The 20,916-nt window shown below is 43.8% G+C and overlaps 1 protein-coding gene across 1 annotated transcript in view; it reads right to left on the bottom strand.

Annotated features, from left to right (window-relative positions):
- KIF9 (kinesin family member 9) overlaps positions 1 to 20,916 on the bottom strand; it is a 275,713-nt gene that overhangs the window by 145,123 nt on the left and 109,674 nt on the right. Inside the window, exon 9 of the mRNA XM_030196974.1 lies at positions 3,949 to 4,013. Coding sequence (XP_030052834.1) covers positions 3,949 to 4,013 — 65 coding nt within the window. The remainder of the gene's footprint in view (positions 1 to 3,948; positions 4,014 to 20,916) is intronic.

Below are 20,916 nucleotides of genomic sequence, written 5' to 3' on the forward strand. Positions count from 1 at the left end.
ACTTGCTAAAAACTTCAATGAAAAAATTGCAAACCTATGCAACACGCTACCGCAGGACAATACCGATATTGAAAACTTCATCAACAGCTTGGATCCAACCCCTACTGCTGGGTGGGCCTGAGTCCTAAGAGGGTGGGCCCCAGCCCACCCAGGCCCACCTGTGGCTACGCCACTGCTCTATATTTGCTTCCCTTCAATGCAAAATTCAGGGAAAAGGGAAAGCCCCATCTGCACTTTAGTCGGTTCTTAATTAAAATATCCAGGGCTGGCTTCATCTGGCGCCGTTGCTGTAGTGTGTGTTGTGATAAGTCTTGGTATACCAGGATCTTGGCCCCTCCAAATTCAAAATTCTGTGCCTTCCGCGCACACGACATTATCTGCTCCTTGACTTCATATTTGTGGAAGTGCACTATAATGTCACGCACCTGCTGCTCCTTGCGTGCGCCTAGTGCTCTGTGAGCTCTGTCAAGTTCCACTGGTTTTTCACCCGCCTCGGGGCCCAGTAGTGTGGCACACATGGTTTGCACAATCACCAGAACATCTTCCGTCTCTCCCCCTTCCGAGACTCTGCGGAACTGGAGATTATTTCATCATCCCCTGTTCTCCAGATCGTCCAACTTATATTCCAGGTCCGAGTTCTTTTTTTCCAGCTCATGCAGCATGGTATTGTGTTTAGTCAGCGTCTCTGCATGCTCCACCAGCTTGAGCTCTGCCTCCTCCACCCTGCCCCCCCAGCTCACGGAGGTCCGTGCTTAACGAGTCCATACGCTCCAGGATTTCATCCTTTGAGTGTTTAATCTTGTCTTGAATATTTGATAAGAACTTACGCAGTTCACTGGAGATACCTTTCTTTGAGGGCGGGTTTCTTGTCTTGGCCAGAGACAGGGCCGAGTCGGAGTCAGATGGTGAGGCTCGCTCTGGGGACTTGTGGTGCTTAGTGGCCTTTCCCGCCTTCTTTCCTGCGCGTTGTGGGAGTCTTGCTCATAGCAAAGTTTATTAGAGGGGATTTTCAGCTAGCCTTTACCACCTTATTCTCCCACTGGCGACCACCGTTTATTGCTTATTTGAGGCACTGGGAGACAGAGTTTCGGAACTAGGCTGCCATGTCGCCCGATGACGTCACTTCCTCCACCAGATTTCTCCCACATTTTTAAGCTAGCAAAAGACGCATACTGATGATTTGGCTTGCTCTGATTGGCTCTCTGAAGCTATTTAAACCCAATAACTCCCATTCTGTCTTGCCCATTAATAGGTCTCATCTGTGAGTTTCTGGGTATGCTGCTGCTTCTGTTTGTCTTCTGTTATTAATCTTCTGCTTGTCAGTCATTTCTAAACCTGTTCTGCCAGCCCCATCCCATGCCTAATTCCTGACTATCATTTTGCCCGCTGATTCTGTACTGTTCTTTATTTGTTAGAGTTGACCATGTTCCTCACCTTCAATATTGTACTTCTCCAGCCTCCTATTATCTGGCAACTAACACTAAACTCTGAAAGGAACATCTTGGGCTCTTCCTTTATGTTCTAGCAACTTCTGAATACCGGGCTCAACCCAAAGAGAAAAGTGCCTGTTAGAGGTGAACATGTCCAACCTAGAACATGGGCCCCCCTGGTGTTAACCACCGAGTTGTTGTCCAGTCATTACACCAATAAAACCTTGGCCACAGTAAGCAGTTTGCCGATACTTATGCATACTTTGGAGAAGGGGAAATAAAAAAAAAATAAAAAAAAAACCTGTGTATTCTGCTGCAAGTTATGATCTGCTTAAATCGGTGGCATATCCGCAAGTGGGCCTGGGTAGGCACAGACCCACCCACTTTGGGCTTAGGCCCACTCATTAGTGGCACAACTATGATGTGGCTGGTGGGAACCCCAAGCTCTGCCAGCTGAAAACCCCATGGCATCTCTCCTTCCCTCGTGCCTTTTAAACACCAATTCTTTGCTGGCAGCAAGTAGCAACTAGAACACACTGCTCACACTGGCCCCACAGCCTTCCCTCTGATACAACTTCCTGTTTCCACATAGGCAGATGTACATCAGAGGGAAGGCTGTGGGGCTAGCATGAGCAGTATATGCTAGTCCTTGCTTGCTGCTGGCGAAGAACTGTTGTTTAAAGAGTACACGGGGTGGGAGGGAGGGAGAGACCGTATTGCCTACGGGGGGGGGGGGGGGGGGGGGGTCCTGTGCCCACCCACTTTGGGCCCAGCCCCACCCAAAATTTGGTGTCTCGCTGTGCCATTGATTTAAATATACTTATTATCTTGCTCTGAAGTGATAAATAATGCTGGCACTTGAGATCATATAACATAACCATGTTATAATCTGTGGACTGTTATAATCTAAGTCAGCTAAATTTATAGCTATCCATGAGATGACCTTTTTGATGCTGCTTTTAACTCCTAACTCTTAGTCACTTGTTCAGAACCCTTATTTTATCATCCTCACTTTAATATTCCCTTATCTCTTATTTGTCCTGTTTGTCTGTCCTAATTAGATTGTAAGCTCTGTTGAGCGGGGACTGTCTCTTCATGTTCAAGTGTACAGCGCTGCGTATGTCTAGTAGCGCTACAGAAATAAGTAGTAGTAGTAGATGACACAGCTTGCATACTTTGTAACTATATTGGTATTGTATATGTTGAAATTGGAAAATAAATAAAAATAAATATTTTTAAAAATTGGGAATGTTTAATTTTTTGGACTGCCCAAACCACATCCAGAACACACCCTCTTTCAATCTGTGCATTCTGCATCATCTATATGTATAAATAGTGGCTTTGTAAATCTTGTATTTACATGTGTATGCCTTTTATGCGTGTGTATACCATATTTATAAATGCACATGCCAAGCAACTGCTCTAAAATTAACTACTTAACTTGTACGGATAGCAGCCAAGTATGGCTATGATCCAAAATGTTTTTACCCCGTTCTCAGACTGGCCCAAAACCCATCCGAATTTGAAAGTTAATGTTAGCTATAGCACAATTTATATGATCAAAAGCTGGCCATTCTGCAAGTGGCATAAGTGCCTTTAAATATGGGTCAACTACGCTTGAAAATTGTTAAAGTTACATTTTACAATTAAAAAGTTTTAGCCTTTCAGAACAGTCTCAGCACTTTTTTGATTTGGTAGTTTATTCAAGCTCAGCAGGAATCAGCCTCCACCCAATTTCCCCCCTATTTCATTTCCCCTTGTCATCTTATTTTTTGTCCCAGCCATTTTAAGGACAATTCTTGACTAATCCTGTAGGCACAGGCTTTGATTCTGATCAGTAGATGTCACTGTTGAGCAATGACAGGAATAACCTTTCGACTGTTTCCAGGTGCTGTGAATGCTGTTTCTACACAGCATCCCTAGGCCTAATTAACCCAGGGTGCAGAAACCTGGTTTGCGAATCAAACCCAGGTATCTGTATAGCAGCACAGTCACTGACCTAACTTCCAAATTTTTGACTGGTGTTAAGTCTTCACTTTGGTTTTGCTATAAGAGCCTTCCTTGAATTTGAACTAACAACCACTGACCTACCACTAAGTTAAAAACTTGTATGAAAAGCACGGGTCCATTTTTTTTTATGTTTGTTGTGCATTGTCCCCCACTTCCAGAAACTGTGAGAAATTAAATCCATGGGCTAATGATGCACTATTTAAAAATTCTGCAAAACAGATTAAGTTGTTGTTTTTTTTTTTTTTTTGCTTTACTTGATCTTAAATCTAAATCTGAACCTTCAGTCTGCCCACATTTGTTAGCTGCAGTAGAAGGTAACGTGAGGGACACTAAAGAAAATATGTTCTGTGTCTGGTAACTGGCCATTTATGAGTGTGTTCCCTTCACTCCCCCCCCCCCCCCCCCCCCCACCCACACACTTTTTTTAAATAAAAACAAAGAAAACCCAGTTTAAGGAAAAAATTGTATTTTAACTTGAATACACTCATTCAATACCTCTGCTACTTACAGTTTCCTCAAGCTGGGTCTCTTCTCCATAAATGTTAGTTACAAGGATGGTGTTACATTTCCCTCCTGAAGGAAACAAGTAATATTCAGCAGATGGTTTCATACCATATGCATTCATTTCATTTGCTAACATAGTTATTATTATTAGTCTCTTGATATAGTGTCTTTCTGTGGTACAACCAAAGTGGTTTACATATTACATTCTGATACTTTCTCTGCTTATTTCTTTGGCAAGGCCAAATCATACCCTCAGCACACCCCCTTGAAATTTCTGCATCCTGGGGGTTCTACATGTGCCATGTCTAGATGCTTCTAAAAGGACCTCCAGAAAAGGAGACTGAATAAAATGTTACTACAAATATAACAGGCAAATATGTTTTACAAAGTATAAACGGGAATTATTTAGCTTCATTCTACAGTATAAATACGTGCTGTTTTTTTTGGTAATATACCCATTCACAAGACAGACAGTAAGGTGCTTTATCAGAAAGTATGACCTTCAGCAAAGTCATAAAACATTTAAAGAATTTTCCTCAAACTCTGTACCACACGTGGATTAAAGAAGCACATGCACTAAATACAAGAGTTAGCTAGGCTAAAATACTACCACAAACAGTGAATAGTTACTCGCAATTGCATTAGCCATAGAGCTGGTGTAAGTTTGCGTGCTTAAGTGCAGTAAATACACATGTAACAAAGTATTTTGTAAGTTGCACATGTAAGTGGGAGCCACACCCATGTCCCTCCCATGATTTGTCTCTGCATATGCCTCCTTGTAAATACATGCTATGTAAATTAAGAGGGTATTTGCAGAATAGAACTTAGGCACCATGCTAACATTGACCATATATATTTTCATGCATATAACATGCACGTTAAATGCGTTTCTACAAAGTGGGAGACCCTCTTGCGCGCTATAACTGTCAGTATGCTGTTTTATTTTGTTTTTAACATGTGTGACCAAATCCAGTATCTCTTCCTTTCCCTTCTTCTCAGCCCTCCACATAGTTCTCCAGACACCACAAGTATTTCTCCTCCCCTCCACTTTCCACAGCTGGACATCAAGTCAAGGCCTTATTCCCTCCCCTGCATCCTCTCTCACTTACTGATTATGATCTTCCCCCACCCCTGTAGCCACAAACTGAGCTTGCTGTCTGCAGTGGGAGGCTGCTGCTGTTCCCCAGGTGTTGATGGCTTCTTAGGCCTGCGCTGGGGCTGCTGTCTTCAGCTCTCTACTGTCAGCTCTCCTCTCCTTTCCCCCTCCCCCCCCAGTTCTCCTTACTTTGTTTTTGAATCCACTCCAGCAGCGATTCCTGTCTCATCAACTCGTAACCTTGGGGTCATCTTCGACTCCTCCCTCTCCTTCTCTGCACATATTCAACAGAAAGTTTCTTCTGAGTCTGACGTCCTGCACGTACAACGTGCAGCGACGTCAGACTCAGAAGAAACTTTCGGCGCCAGCTTTAGTGGAAGAAATGAAAGGACCTCGGCTTGGCTGGCGGAGATTGGGGGTCCCCCGCCAGCTGACGGAATTCTTTTACAGGCAGCCGACAGCGGCAGGAGGACGCGGACTTCGGCTGGCGGGGGTTGGGGTCCCCCGCCAGCGAAGGTAGGCGACAGCAACGGCGGGGGGAGATTGGCAATGGCAGCAGCTGGGGGGAGGGGGATCGGCAATGGCGGCGGCGGCGGCGGCGGGGGGGGGGGCTATAATGTGCCCCCTCACTCTGGTCCTGGCCCCCCCTACCGCCGCAGTTCAGATACGCCCCTGCTAGTAGCACTATAGAAATGATAAGAAGTAGTAGTAGTAGTAGTAGTAGTAGATTCAGACAGGTAGCCTTGAGCATCATCAGGGGCTTTTCCTCCTCTGATGCAATTTCCTGTGTTTGCCCTAGAGGAAAGGCCCTAATGCCATTCAAGGCTGCCTGCTTGAATCACTACCGGATCATATTCAGAAACCAGGAGGACTGCGGGGAAGGGGGGGAAGGAGAGGAAGGGAAAGAGAGAGATACCACATTCACTGACTGTGGGGAGGGGGTGAGAAGGAGAGGAAAAGAAAGGGAGAGATACCGGACTTGCCATGGACTGCAAAAGCCGTAATTTTCATGCATATAACAAGCATGTTATACATGTGGGTGCATTATGAGGCTCATTTTCAAATCACAATATTACATAGGTCACTATCAGGCTCATTTTCAAAAGAGAAAAACGTCCAAATCAGTATTTTCAAAACCTCTTTTTAGACATTTTTCTCTGAACTCCGTCAGAAGTATGTCCAAATCTCAAGGGGGCGTGTTCATGGCGGGACTTGGGCGTTCCTAAGACTTAGACGTTTTTCAGCTATAATGAAAGAAATCAAAAATATCCAGGACTAAAACTTAGACGTTTTGAGCTAGACCTGTTTTTATTATGAATAAGGCACAAAAAGGTGCCCTAAATGACCAGACGACCACTGGAGGGAATCAGGAATGACCCCCCCTTATTCCACCAGTGGCCACTAATCCCCTCCCACCCCCCAAAAATGTGATAAACATTATTTGCTAGCCTCAGATGTTATACTCAGGTCCATCAGAATAGAATGCAGAGGTCCCTGGTATAGTCTAGTAGTGGGTGCAGTGCACGGCAGACAGGTGGACCCAGCCTCTTACCTCTCCCTACCTGTTACAATTGTGGAGGAGACTACGAGCCCTCTAAAACTCACCAGAAACCCACTGTACCCACATATATGTGCCCCCTTCACCTGTAAGGGCTATGGTAGTGGTGTACAGTTGGGGGTAGTGGGTTTTGGGGGGGGCTCAACAGACAAAGTAAGGGAGCAATGGTCAGATGTATACTTGGGATGTCAGGAGGACCAGTCTACTAAAAATGCTGGCTCCTCCTACGTCCCAATGGCTTGATTTTGGACGTTTTGCACTTGGACATTTTTTTTTTCCAAAATGGACCAAAAAACAAAACGTCCAAAATACAAAAAGTCCATAGTATTTTCGACAAAAAAGATGGACGTTTTTCTTTTTTTCGAAAATGACCTTCTTCCCTGTTCAGAATTTGGATATTTTGTGTAAAACGTCCAAATTCAGATTTAGAGGTCAAATCGAAAATGCCCCTCTTTGTAACTTTGTAAGTCTATGCGCTTTGAAAATGAGCACCTAATATGAGATTTCTTTTTACATAGAAACACAATTTGTGCTTGTTATACAGATGGGCTCATTATATGCATAAAAATAGAGTACACTTGTATGTCTGCAAGTATGCACATAAATGCTAGTATTCTATGTTTCAACAATTTTATTGATGAAGGTGATGAAACCGAACAAACCATACAATATCCAAATATACAGCAGTACAAGTTTTGTTCATACATTATCCTGCATTAAACAGTCATCAATAGGTTTTTTTCCCCCCCTTTTTCACCCCTCCCCCTTCCTTCCCCTTGTTATTCCGGGATGTCTCTACCCTTTTGAGCCCTCCCTTCCCCCCCCCCCCCGGGGGTCCCCCCCTCCTTGTTTTCCGGTCTATCAAATGGGTTGTTAACACAAGTCAGTTTGTCGCTAGCCTTTTCATTATCCTTTATCACAAATCAAACCCCCTCTTTGCCTCCCTCCCCCCCAACCTTCCTCCCCCCTCCCCCCCCCCCCCCCCACCTCCTCGACTCCGTGCATCCTAGGCGCATGGACAATCTCGACAACCCCCCCCAGGGCGTGTACATCCCAGACCTCTGAAGTTATAGCATATCCTCAGTTTTATCTCCGCTTTTATCCCGAAAAGGAGTTCAACACAAGGCTGCGGGCTCTGTGAGGCAGGGATTGGATATATTTATCCCATATTTCCAGGAATAACTTCCGTCGCTTAAATGTCAAATGAGCATATTGTAATTTCAACAAAAGCAAGCCATGTAGCCTGTTCCTCCATTGCCAATATGATGGGGCTTGGTCGCTGGCCCACACACCCAGCACTACCCGTTTCCCCAGCATTCCTGCCTTTCGAAGCAACATTTTAAAATGCTTATCCTGGGGCCCAAAATCCTCATATTTATCTAACAAAAACCCTGTTGCTGATCTATTCAGAGGTCTACCTCCTAAACCCTCCAAGTATGCTGTCACCTCGTTCCAGAAAGCCTGAGTGTGGATGCACTCCCAAAATTCATGTAGAAAGGAGTTTATACCCATCTTACATTTTGGACAAGTCGGGGAGTCCACCCCTCCCATTTTAAAGAGTCGGTCTTGTGTTAGATATGCTCTGTGCAGCACCCGGAAATTACATTCCCGGAGCTCTGCGCTGATCGAGCCTGATGGGATACGTCCCACCAATCGAACCATATCCAATGATGCGGCTGGTAGGCCCAACTCCCGACTCCACCTAGTTTGCAGTTCACTTTTATCTTGCCTTGGCTGTATCACATCTAATGCTGCCTTTAAATTAGACACCGATATTCCCCGGTCCTGAATGGGTTCATAGAAATCCAGTATCTTCTGTCGTATGGAGAATTGCAAATTTCCTGTATCAAAATTGTTAATATAATGTTGCACTTGCCTATATGCGAACAGATCTCTATATTCTACTTTCTCCGAAGCCAACAATACCTCCCAGGCTTGTAATCGTCCTTCGGCATCTAACGGGTCCTTAACATACCGTATCCCAGTCTTCTCACAACGTTTAAAAGATATATTATCATTGCCTGGAAGGAATTCCCTATTTCCAACCAAAGGTATGTGATCTGTTTGTTGTGGATTCCCTCCAAGCAAGGTCACCAGGTATATCCATGCTGCCCTGATCGTCTGCACCAGAACATTCCCTCTCAATTCTACCGGGATTTTCACAGTAGGGCAGTGAATCACTGAGAAAATACTCCATTTGCCCAGCACTGCTTGTTCCATATGTATAGGTGTATAAATTTGTTCCCCCAATACCCAGTCTCCCAGATGTCGTAGCAAACAGGCCCAGTTATATGTTTGTATGTCTGGTAGGCCCAAACCTCCTTGTCGCCATGTCCCTGTCAAATGTCTGAACAAAGTTCTTGGTTTCTTCCCCTGCCAGCAAAATTTGGAGATCAGCCTATGCAAAGCCTTGATATTTTTCTTCAAAAGTCTGATCGGTAATATTTGTAAGGTATACAGCCATTTGGGAAATAAAATCATACGGAATAGCTGAATTCGGCCACTCAAAGAGATCGGGAGTAACATCCACCGAGACAGGCTCTGCTCGCTGTATTCCAACAGATGTGAGACAGTTAGATCGTGGATCAGGAAAGTCTTATAAGGGAGTTTAATGCCCAAATATCTAAAATATCTTGAGGCCCAGTTCAAGGGAAACGGTCCTACCCATCTTCGCCGCATCGAGGGAATCGTTGGTAAAGCCAGAGATTTATCAAGATTTAATTTAAGTCCCGAGAAATCCCCAAATTCAGCGATGCTATCCATCAAAGATGGTAAAGATCGCTCTGGATCTGTCAGGTGGACTAGGAGGTCATCAGCAAAAGCTGAAATATTAAACTCTTGTCTACCCACCGCCACCCCCGTAATATCCGGGTTTGACATTATTTCTCTTATCAGGGGGTCGATGCTTAAGACAAATAGCAAAGGCGACAATGGAAAGCCTTGCCTCGTTCCCCGTTGAATATTGATGGGCTCTGAGGTTACTCCATTCACCCAAACCGTTGCTCTTGGAGCTTCTTATAAGGCCCGCACTGCTTTGACCCAGAATCCATCAAACCCATAACTCTCTAAAACCGAAAATAAAAAATCCCAGTTGACCCTATCAAACGCCTTCTCCGCATCAAAACTTATGAGGAGAGAAGGCGCTTCGTTCCTCTCCACCCACATCATAGAAGCAATTATTTTTCTCATATTCTTTGCTATAGTCCGACCTCTCACAAAACCCACCTGGCTCTCCTCCACCAAGGACGGTAATATCACCGCCAATCTGTTGGCCAGAATTTTAGCAAACATCTTGGCTTCCACGTTTAGTAGAGAGATCGGTCTATAGGACGACGGGTGTAGTGGATCCCGGCCTGGCTTCAGTAGCACTACCATCTGAACTGCTCTTAGTGTATCCGATAACTCTCCCTTCTCCACAAATTTATTATAAAGGGCTGTCAGAGAGGGCACTATCTGAGGACCCAGTATTTTATAGAATTCATAATGAAAGCCGTCTGGTCCTGGAGCCTTGAATAAAGACCCCTGTTGTATCACTCTATGTACTTCATCTTCTGTAATTTCTTGGTTTAGCCCAGACTTTTGTGCGATCGTTAAAGATGGTAGATCCCTCCCCTCCAAGTAAAGTTTACCTTCTAGATCATCTGTTTGTGGGTCGGAATACAACTCCCGATAGTAATGGCGACAAGTAGCTGCTATTTCCTTATCCGATCTCACCAAATCTCCCTCCGGGTTTTTAAGTTGCAATATCTTTTGTTTCCCTTGTTTGCGTTTAAGCAAGCCAGCTAACATCTTCCCCTGTTTGTTGCCATGCAGATAAAGTTGGTATTTATAGTACTGTAAGGATTTCATTGCTTGGGTGTGCAGCAAGCTCTTTAAAGCCGACTGCAACGCCAGAACATGTTCTCTATTTTCTATCGTGGGTTGAGTTCCCCAGTACCTGCGAGCCTCTCTGATCTGCTGTTCTAACCGGATAATCTCTTTATCCCTCATTTTTTTCTTATGACTCGTGTAGGCTATAATTACCCCCCTTAAAACCGCCTTCGCTGTTTCCCAAAATAGTACTGGGTCTATCCTGTGTGCTGCGTTATTATTTTGAAAATCCAACCATTGCTTGGCAATATGTTCCCAAAATTTATTATCATGCATTAAATATGTGGGGAACCGCCAGGCAAATTGAGGACCCCCCTGGGTCTGCATAGTCCACCACACATAAGCGTGGTCGGATACTCCATAAGAGCCTATGCCCGCCTCCCGGACCATGGAAAAAAGATCTCTAGACAACAACCAGTAGTCAATCCTCGCTTGAGATGAGTGAGCCCTTGATATATGTGTGTAATCTCGTTCATCAGAATGTAACAATCTCCACACGTCAATTAAGTCCAGAGATTCACAGACCATAGATATACCTCTTGCTCTCACTCCTTTCTCAGCCCTACGACTTGTTGATGTATCCAGGTTGGGGTCGTGAACCGTGTTGAAGTCTCCTCCCATAACTACTGGAACACCCTCATGTTTGCCAATTGCATGGACCAGCGACCGAAAGAAGGCCCCATCATAAACATTCGGGGCATAGACATTTGCAAGTAACAATTCCTGTTGGTTGATCTTAATTTTCGCTATGATAAATCTGCCATCTCCCGCCCGCCAGCAGCCCTGTGGTTGGATCTCCAAGGTTTTCCTAAAAAATATTAACATTCCTGCTTTCCGGTTTTGGGCTGGCGCTTCTAGTATCTGGCCCACCCACCATCTCTTAAATTTGGCATGTTCCACTGATGACAGGTGGGTCTCCTGGAGAAACACTATATCGGCCTTTTGTCTATTCAAGAGCTGTAAAATTTTTTGCCGTTTAATCGGGGATATAACCCCTCCCACATTCCATGATATAAATTTTAGTGGTCTCATCCCTCTTCCTCTGAGCCTTTCTCTCTTAGGTACTTCATCTTATCTGTTGTGGGAGGGGTCAGCCCAGCCTCTAACCCCACCCTGGAACTCCTATTAATAGATCTCATCGCCCTGGGGGGTTGAAAGACCGCCCCCTCTTGTTTTTGCTTGTATCTCAGTGTGTGACCACACAGAGTCGAAGTCAGCCCTATCTTCCACCCTCCCCCCTTCCCACCCACTGACACCCTCCCTCTAGTCCTCTATCTAACTCCTCACCCTTCCCTCCCAGCCCCTCCCTCCCCTGCCCTCCCCCTCTAGTATCCCCTGTGATCTTATACATCCTCTTGCGAGGACTGCCCATCCACAGCTTGCCTGTGACGGGCTCCTCCTAGTAGATCACCTCAAGAGTGAGACTCCTCCCTTCCCTTCCAAAGCAGCCAATCTATCTCCTTCCTAGCTCAATCTCCGTTCTATTAACCTCCTTGATTACCCATGGTTCTCTCACATGCATAATAACAGCTTCAACATGAATTATATTTGACACTAAAGCAACGTAGCCCATGTTCTTTCTATTAACCTCCTTGATTACCCCATGTTTCTACTCATACAGATAACAGTTCTAACATGAATTATATTTAACGTTAAGGCATCATAGCCCATGTTTCCCTATTACCTCCTTAATCACCCCTTTTTCTACTCATACATATAATAACAGTTCCAACATGAATTATATTTAACGCTAAAGCAATGTAACCCATTTTCTTTTCAAAAGAGACAGCCCCTTAAACAGCCGTTCAATCAACTTTCTTTGCTTGTTTTGTTTGTTTTGCCAGTAACTGAAAAAAACAATGCTTAACTTCGGGAATAACCACTTATTCTTAAACACGCAACCTCTCCCTCCAGTATCCCACAAGCCCTCTTGAATTATTACATTCCACCCCTCTTATTATCAGTTCGTTATTGCCTCTAGTGGTATACCCTTTATTAAAGATGAACCATTAATAAGTCAGTATTCATAGTTTACGACGAATCAGGATAAATCAGCTGTAACTTGTATGTCCCAAATGTTAATCTGCTTATTATCTGATTATCCATTACAAGAGATGGCCACTGAGATGTATAGGTGTGAGGATCTATGTTGACAGTATCTTACCCAATCTCCTCTTTCTGATTGCATATGAGCCATCAAAACACAAGTCAGATCAGGTCTGGCGCAGTTCGAGGTGTCTGTGTATTGTGGTTGTATTGGTCAGATCATCGTTCCACAGAAAGCAACATCAGATCCCTCCAATTAAGACCAAGCCATCCCAATTATAGCCGTCAACTCCTTGTCTCACCATATTGATTTGTCTCTTCTTACTCCTCTCTCCCTGTTTGTCTAATTCAGTGTGCTTGTTGTAACTGTGGCAGCTGGTTTAAATGCTAGTATTCTAAACGTTTACTTAAATAACAAGTGCATAAATGTGAGGTTATAAAACTGCCTTGTTAGTGTGTACTGTATATACTTGACAGAGTTGGGTAGTAACAAAGTACTTGTACTTTGCTACAGTACTTAAGTACAATTGACAGTACTTTTACTTAAAACAAGTTACATTTTTTGCTATAATTTTTACTTGCAACTTGTTACAATAAGCTATACTTTTGTACTTAGTAACAAACTACAAGTTTAGAAAGTATTTAAAAAAAATTTAAGTATTTTCCATACCTCTGCTTCTCCCCCTCTATATGCTTTCCAAGCAATGTCAGATGCGATATGCAGCTGATTGGGTCTGAACCTCCAGTCCCAAAAACAGCTGAGCTGGGACCAGAAGTTCGGGCTCAATCAGAAATAAGCCATCATCTGACATCACCTGGAAACCCTAGTCCCCGCCTCCTATACCTGCTCTGAACAGCTGCTGATTGGCTATTACTTTGTTGTTGTCAGGCTCAGCTGCCTCCCAGCCTGAACAACACCTTCACTGCCCGCAGGGCCTGCTTCTTCTACCCTCCCATCCACCATGGCCCTGTAGCACAGTCATAAGAACATAAGTATTGTCATAGTGAGACAGACCAAAGGTCCATCAAGCCCAGCACCCTGTTTCCAACAGTGGCCAATCCAGGTTACAAGATCACAAAACAGGACAATACACTTTATGCTGCTTATCTAAAAAATAAGCAATGGATTTTCCCCAAGTCCATTTTAATAATGTTTTATGGACTTTTCTTTTAGGAAGCTATTCAAACCTTTTTTCAACCCTATTAAGCTAACTACATTCTCTGGCAACGAATTCCAGAGTTTAATTACATGTTGAGTGAAGAAATATTTTTTCCGATTCGTCTTAAATTTACTACTTTGTAGCTTCATTGCATGCCGCCTAGTCCTAGTATTTTTGGAAAGGGTAAACAAGTGATTCACAGCTACCCATTCCACTCCACTCCACTCCACTCATTATTTTATAGACCTCTAGCATATCTCCCCTCAGCCATCTTTTCTCCAAGCTGAAGAGCCCTAGCTGCTTTAGCCTTTCCTCATAGGGAAGACGTCCCATTTCCTTTATCATTTTTGTCACCCTTTTCTGTACCTTTTCTAATTCCACTATCTCTTTTTTGTGATGCGGAGACCAGAATTGCATACAGTATTCTAGGTGTGGTCACACCATGGAACGAAACAAAGGCATTATAACATCCTCATTTTTGTTTTCCATGCCTTTCCTAATAATACGTAACATTCTATTTGATTTCTTAGGCGCCGCCGCACACTGAGCAGAGAGTTTCAACGTACCATCAATGATGACACCTAGATCCCTTTCCTGGTTGGTGACTCCTAGTGTGGAACCTAGCATTATGTAGCTATAGTTCTCTCTCACATGTATCATTTTGCACTTGCTTACATTAAACGTCATCTGCCATTTGGATGCCCAGTCTCCCAGTCTCATAAGATGCACTTGTAATTTTTAACAATCCTCTTGCAATTTAACAACTTTGAATAACTTTGTGTCGTTGGCAAATTTAATTACCTCACTAGTTACTCCCATCTCTAAATCATTTATAAATATGTTAAAAAGCAGCGGTCCCAGCACAGACCTCTGGGGAACCCTACTATTTATCCTTCTCCTTTGAGAATACTGACCATTTAACCCTACTCTCTGTTTTCTATCTTTTAACCAGTTTTTAATCCACAATAGAACACTACCTCCTATCCCATGACTCTCTGATTTCCTCTGGAGTCTTTCATGAGGTACTCTGTCAAATGCCTTTTGAAAATCCAGATACACAATATCGACTGGCTCACCTTTATCCACATGTTTGTTCACCCCTTCAAAGAAATGTAATAGTTTGGTAAGGCAAGATTTCTCTTCACTAAATCCATGTTGGCTTTGTCTCATTAATCCCTGCTTTTAAACAAGCTCTGTAATTTTATTCTTTATAATAGTCTCTACCATTTTGCCCAGCAAAGATGTCAGGCTCACTGGTCTATAATTTCCAGGATCATTTCTGGAACCTTTTTTAAAAAACTCGGCATTATATTAGCCACTCTCCAATCTTCCTGTACTATGCTTAATTTTAAAGATAAATTACATATTACTAACAATAGTTCTGTAAGTTAATTTTTCAATTCTATAAGCACTTGGGGATGAATACCATCCAGGCAGGTGATTTGCTACTCTTCAACATTTCTATATCAGTCTGTTCATCCTGGCGAGGTGGATGGTAGTACACTCCTATCACTATCCTTTTTCCCTTGACACATAGATTTCAATCCATAGGGATTCCATGATGTGTTTTGTTTCCTGCAGAATCTTCAATCTATTTGATTCAAGGCCCTCCTTAAATACAATGCTACCCTCCACCAATTCGAATCACCCTATTGCTACGATATAATTTGAACCCTAAAATGATAGTGTCCAACTGGTTATTCTCCTTCCACCAGGTCTCAGAGATGCCTATTATATCTAATTTTTCATTTAGTGCAATATATTCTAACTCTCCCATCTTATTTCTTAGGCTTCTGGTATTCACATATAGGCATTTCAAACTGTTTGTTGTTCCTATTTACATCTTGCTCATTAGTTGACAATGTTAATTTAAAATCTTTTGTCTGATTTTTATTTAAAGACTCTGGTCTACTATGGTCTCTACTGCAATCTTTCCTGTTTTGGTGATATCTTTGAAAGATACCTTGTTCCAAACCATGACCTTGTGAATGACTGTTGGCCTTCTCCCTGGTTTCTGTTTAAAAGCTGCTTTTATCTCCTTTTAAAATGCTGATGCCAGCAGCCTGGTCCCACTCAAATTAAGGTGGAGCCCATCATTCTGGAATAGGCTCACCTTTCCCCAGAATGTTGCCCGGTTCCTTACAAATCTAAAACCCTCCTCTCAGCACCATCGCCTCATCCACGAATTGAGACTCCAGAGCTCTGCCTGTCTCTTGGGCCCTGCACGTGGAATGGGAAGCACTTCGGAAAATACTACCCTAGAGGTTCTGGATTTGAGTTTTCTACCTAATAGCCTAAATTTGGCTTCCAGAACCTCTCTCTCACATTCTTCTATGTCATTGGTACCCACATGTATTGAGACAGCCGGCACCTCCCCAGCACTATCTAAAATCCTATATAGGTGACAAGTGAGGTCCGCCACCTTCACACCAGGCAGGCAAATGACTAGGCAATCCTCATGTCCACCAGCCACCCAGCTTTCTACATGCCTAATAATTGAATCACCAACTACAACAGCCATCCTAACCTTCCCTCCTGGGCAGAAGCTCCTAGAGACACATCCTCAGTATGAGAGGATATTGCATCCCCTGGTGGGCTGGTCTTGGCTACAGGATTACTTCCAGCTGCATGAGGGTGATGCTCTCCTTTTAGAACACCTCCCTTCTCCAAGGCAGCACAGGGGCTGCCAGCCTGGAAGTGGGACTTCTCTATGTAACTCTCTGTCTCCCTCAGCTCCTCCAAGTCTGCTACTCTAGCCTCAAGAGAACGGACTCTGAGAGCTAGGAGCTCTTTGCATCGAGCACACACATATAACCTCTCACCAACTGGGAGATAATCATACATGTGACACTCAGTGCAAAAGACTGGATTACACCCCTCTCACTGCTTAAGGTACTAGGGATATCAGATGAATATAAAGAGCCTTAAGATTATATATAATTCATTTAGTGTTTGCTTCTAAGAAACTAACTAAATGTAATTAAAATTCTAATGAAAACTCTCCTCTTGTTGTCCTAATTAGAATAATTGACTATAAATAAAACGTTGAGCTGAGGTGGGTCGGAATGAGGACTGAACTAGGCCCTGCTGTGCCTTCTAGAGTCTATTAATGCTGTGGCAGAAAATTCAAGTTTTAAAACTATGGGGAAAAGGGTATAGAGACTAGCTAATAAAGTTTGATTTCTATTTTTTTTTTATTCTAACAGTGTTTATCAATATCTTATAATTCCTCTTTTAAACCCAATGCAAAATAATGTCACTTACCAGGAGAAATGTCCTCTTCTCTTAGAACTTCTCAGAAAGAAAGTTAAGTGGGACCTTTCCTCTCTATATAGTTTGTATTCTGCTTCAAACAAACCCTTTGAAGCTAACCCTGTAATCAGATTGCCCTTAGCAACCTTTGCAAATGTTCTACTTCCTCACACCTTAATTAACACGTATTTCAGGTCAGTAGCAGTGCTACCTCCAGAGAAATGTCTTCTCTCAGAACTTCTCAGGAAGAAAGTTAAGTGGGACCTGTTCTCTCTATATAGTTTGGATTCTAAGTAGACTGCTTCAAACAAACCCTTTGAAACCAGAGAAATGTCCTCTTCTCCCAGAACTCCCTCCTGTTTCACTTTTGCTAGGCTTGTGCTAATAAACTACCATGAGAGACACATGTGACCTGGTTCTCTGCCGCACTTCTAGTGCTTCCTGAGTAAGGCCCATCTCCTCTGACATAAATTTCAGGGACTGGCACAGAAAGCACTAGCAGCTCCGCAGAGAGCCGGGTCCCATGCATCTCCCATGGTAGTTTATTAGTACGGGCCCCGGCAGAGATGCACAGGAGTGAGGGAGCAAGACTGTGCTGCAGTGGATGGGATGGGATGAGACAGAGAGAGAGAGAGAGAGAAATTAGGCGAGACTGGATGAGGGAGAGAGAGTGACAGAGAGAGATGCATTGATACTGGATAAAAAGGGGGAGAGACAGAGACCGTGAGTTGGGGGAGCGAGAAATTGGGCAAAAGTGGATAGGTAGGTAGGGAGGGAGAGAGAAACCAGGCAAGACTGGATGAGAAGGGAGGGAGGAAGGGGGAGAGAGAGAGAGACAGTGATAGAGTGAGATGGAGCAATACTGGGTGGAGAGACAGAGGTTATGGGCTGGGGAGAGAGAAATTGGGCAAGACTGCATAGGTGGGGACATGGGAGTCAACTTTTCAAAAATGATTGGGGATGCTAAACCCAACAGAAATCACCCCGCCCTGGACACATTCAAAGAGTTTGCTCAATATTGGGGGTGCTCAACTACTCAGAGCACACACAGAGCTGGAACAGATCAGTGCTGGAGTTGGTTGTATAGGAAGAGGTGAAGAAGACAGAAGAGGAGAAAAAAATGACATATGAACAGGAGACCATTGGAAAGAGAATTAAAAGAAAACAGGAAAGCAGTAACCAAAAACTGGGACCAACACAATTAGAAAAATTAAATGGCCAGACAGCAAAGGTAGAAAAAAAAATTTTATTTTTAATTTAAGATGAAGTGATGCAGTAAGCATGTTAGTCCACTGTAAAAGTTAATAAATATAAATTAAAAAAAATAATAAGGTGACACCTTTATATTGGACTACACACATTTTTTCAATAACGTTCGGAGACCAAAACCTACTTCTTCAGGACGGAACAGTATAGTGCTGTAATAGTATACTCCCTGCCCATCTTCAAGTCCTTACTCAAAGCCCATCTCTTCTCCCTTGCTTTTGGCGCCTAACCACCTTCCCCATTCACGTCACTTCCACTGACTACATAGTTTATAACCTTTAGATTGTAAGCTACCTACATTGACTACCTAAGTTGTAAGTTACCTACACTGACTACATAGTTTGTAACCTTTAGATTGTAAGCTCTCTTGAGCAGGGACTGTCCTTCCCCATGCTAAACTTGTACAGCGCTGCGTAACCCTAGCAGCGCTATAGAAATGCTAAGTAGTAGTAGTAGTAGTACTTATCCTGACTTAAAAGTAAAAAGTTAGTCCAATAAAAAGGTATCACCTTATTTTCTGTTTTTGTTTTATTTGTTAATTTTTAATGTAGCAATAAGAATATGTAAGCTTTTGAAATTTACATCTACGGTTTCTGTTTCACTGGTTTTGCAATGCAGAGTATGGCTTATTGGGGGTTCAGTTTAATTTTTTTCTACATATCTCTATTTTTAGTTTGTGGTTACTTATTCTGTACTTCATGAGGGGCTACCTCCGTTTATGTGTGAAAAAGGCTGGTTATTTTGTTAGCATCAAGTATCTGTGTAGGACTGATCTGTAATAATCCAGCTTGTTTTGTTTTCCAATAGCTGTCTTAATGTTCTTCTGTCCACTGTAATGTTCAGGGTGTTGTTTTTTTTCTAGGAAGAACCTTGTGTGACCCCATAGGCGTAGTATGACTGTTTCATTTGGGGGGGCAAAGAATGGGCGGAGCATATTAGCATATCATTTGCATATATACATATGCAAATGATATGCTAATATGGAGGAAGGAATTGAAATTTACAGGCAAAATATCACAGATGCACATTTCAAAAAGCTGACACATTTCAATTAATAAATTATGAATAAAATACTTTTATCTACCTTTGTTGTCTGATCATTTAGTTTTTCTATTCGCTTTGGTCCCAGTGTCTTCTTTCCAGTAGGCTTCCCTCTGCTCCCCACCCTCCCAGTCCCATCCATCTCTTGCTCCTTCCCTCTGCTCCCCACCCCTCCCAGTCCCATCCATCTCTTGCTCCTTCCCTCTGCTCACCATCCCTCCGTCCCATCCATCTTCTGCTCCTTCCCTCTGCTGTGCCTGACCTCTCCCAATCCCATCCATCTCCTGGTCCATCCCTCTGCTCCCCACCCCTCCCAGTCCCATCCATCTCTTGCTCCTTCCCTCTGCTCCCCACCCCTCCCAGTTCCATCCATCTTCCTTCTACTGCCCCACCCCCCCCCGCGAGGTCCAAGATCGTGACTCCGTTTACCCCCTCTCTTCCTCCCTCCCTCCGGCGCAGGAAACAGTCTTCAGCTTTTTCAGAGTTCCTGGCAGCGGTAGCGATGTACACGCTGCTTTCGGTCTGCCCCGGAAGCCTTCTCTTCAAGTTCCTGTTCCCACCTATGCGGGAACAGGAACTTGAAGAGAAGGCTTTGGGGCAGAACCGAAGGCAGCGTGTACATCGCTACCGCTGCCAGGAACGCTGAAAAAGACTGCTGCCTGCGCCGGAGGGAGGGAGGAAGAGAGAGGGGTAGACGGACACACTCCTCATCCGTCCGCTTGGCTTCCCTGCCCTCTCTGTCTGCGTCCCGCCTTCCTCTGACGTCAGAGGAAGGCGGGACGCAGACAGAGAGGGCAGGGAAGCCAAGCGGACGGAGAGGAGCGTGTGCCTGCATGTTTTTTGTTTTTTTTTTAACTAATGGCGCGGCGGCGCCTCGTCGTCGTTTGGGGGGGCATTGCCCCCCCCTCGCCCCCCCAGTCTATGCCTATGGTGTGACCCCCTGGAAGTTAACTTGTAAACATACTAGATTCTGTGCTCCAACTTGTTAAGAATACTTTTTACTCTGTAGTAACAAAGTAGTTTTAACAGCTGTACTTTATTACTTTTACTTGAGTATTTTTTGGGGTAAGACTTTCTACTTTTACTTCACTACTTTTGAAGCTAGTACTTTTACTTTTTACTGAAGTACTTTTAAAAAGTAACAACCCCCTTTCTGATACTTGAATATTAACTGAGGGTTTTTGCTCCCCCCCCCCAAAGAAAACCCTACACCAAAAATCACATCTCTGTTTATATTCAAGCCTTCTCTCATTCTATCTGGCAATCCTTCCCTTCTCCCCTCCTCCATGATGTCTAGGAATTCCTTCCCTCTCCCTCCTTTTTCCTCCCTCCCTTCCCCGTGGTGTGTCTCCTCCGTAAACCAAAAGAGCTTCCACTTCTGCCCTCCCTCTTCCCCTCCCCTCGAACACAGGAATCCTCCTCCTCCTGGCCCCACCCCTGAGCCTACAGTATAGTCCTGGTGGTCTATTAGAGAATTGGTTCAGAACAATCCCTACTCGCTTCTGCTCATGCCGTCTTCCTCAGTCAAAATGTCTGACATGACTTCCAGCAGTGGTCTTGTGAGATTGCCACTGGAGATTGTGGCAGTCATTTTGAGATTGGAGCCAGCATAGGCAGAACACTCCTATCTGTGCTGGCTCCAATCCCAAAATGGCTGCTGCAACTTCCAGCGGTAATCCTGCA

This window comes from Microcaecilia unicolor, chromosome 1 (assembly GCF_901765095.1).
Source record: "Microcaecilia unicolor chromosome 1, aMicUni1.1, whole genome shotgun sequence".
Taxonomy (NCBI): Eukaryota; Metazoa; Chordata; class Amphibia; order Gymnophiona; family Siphonopidae; genus Microcaecilia; species Microcaecilia unicolor.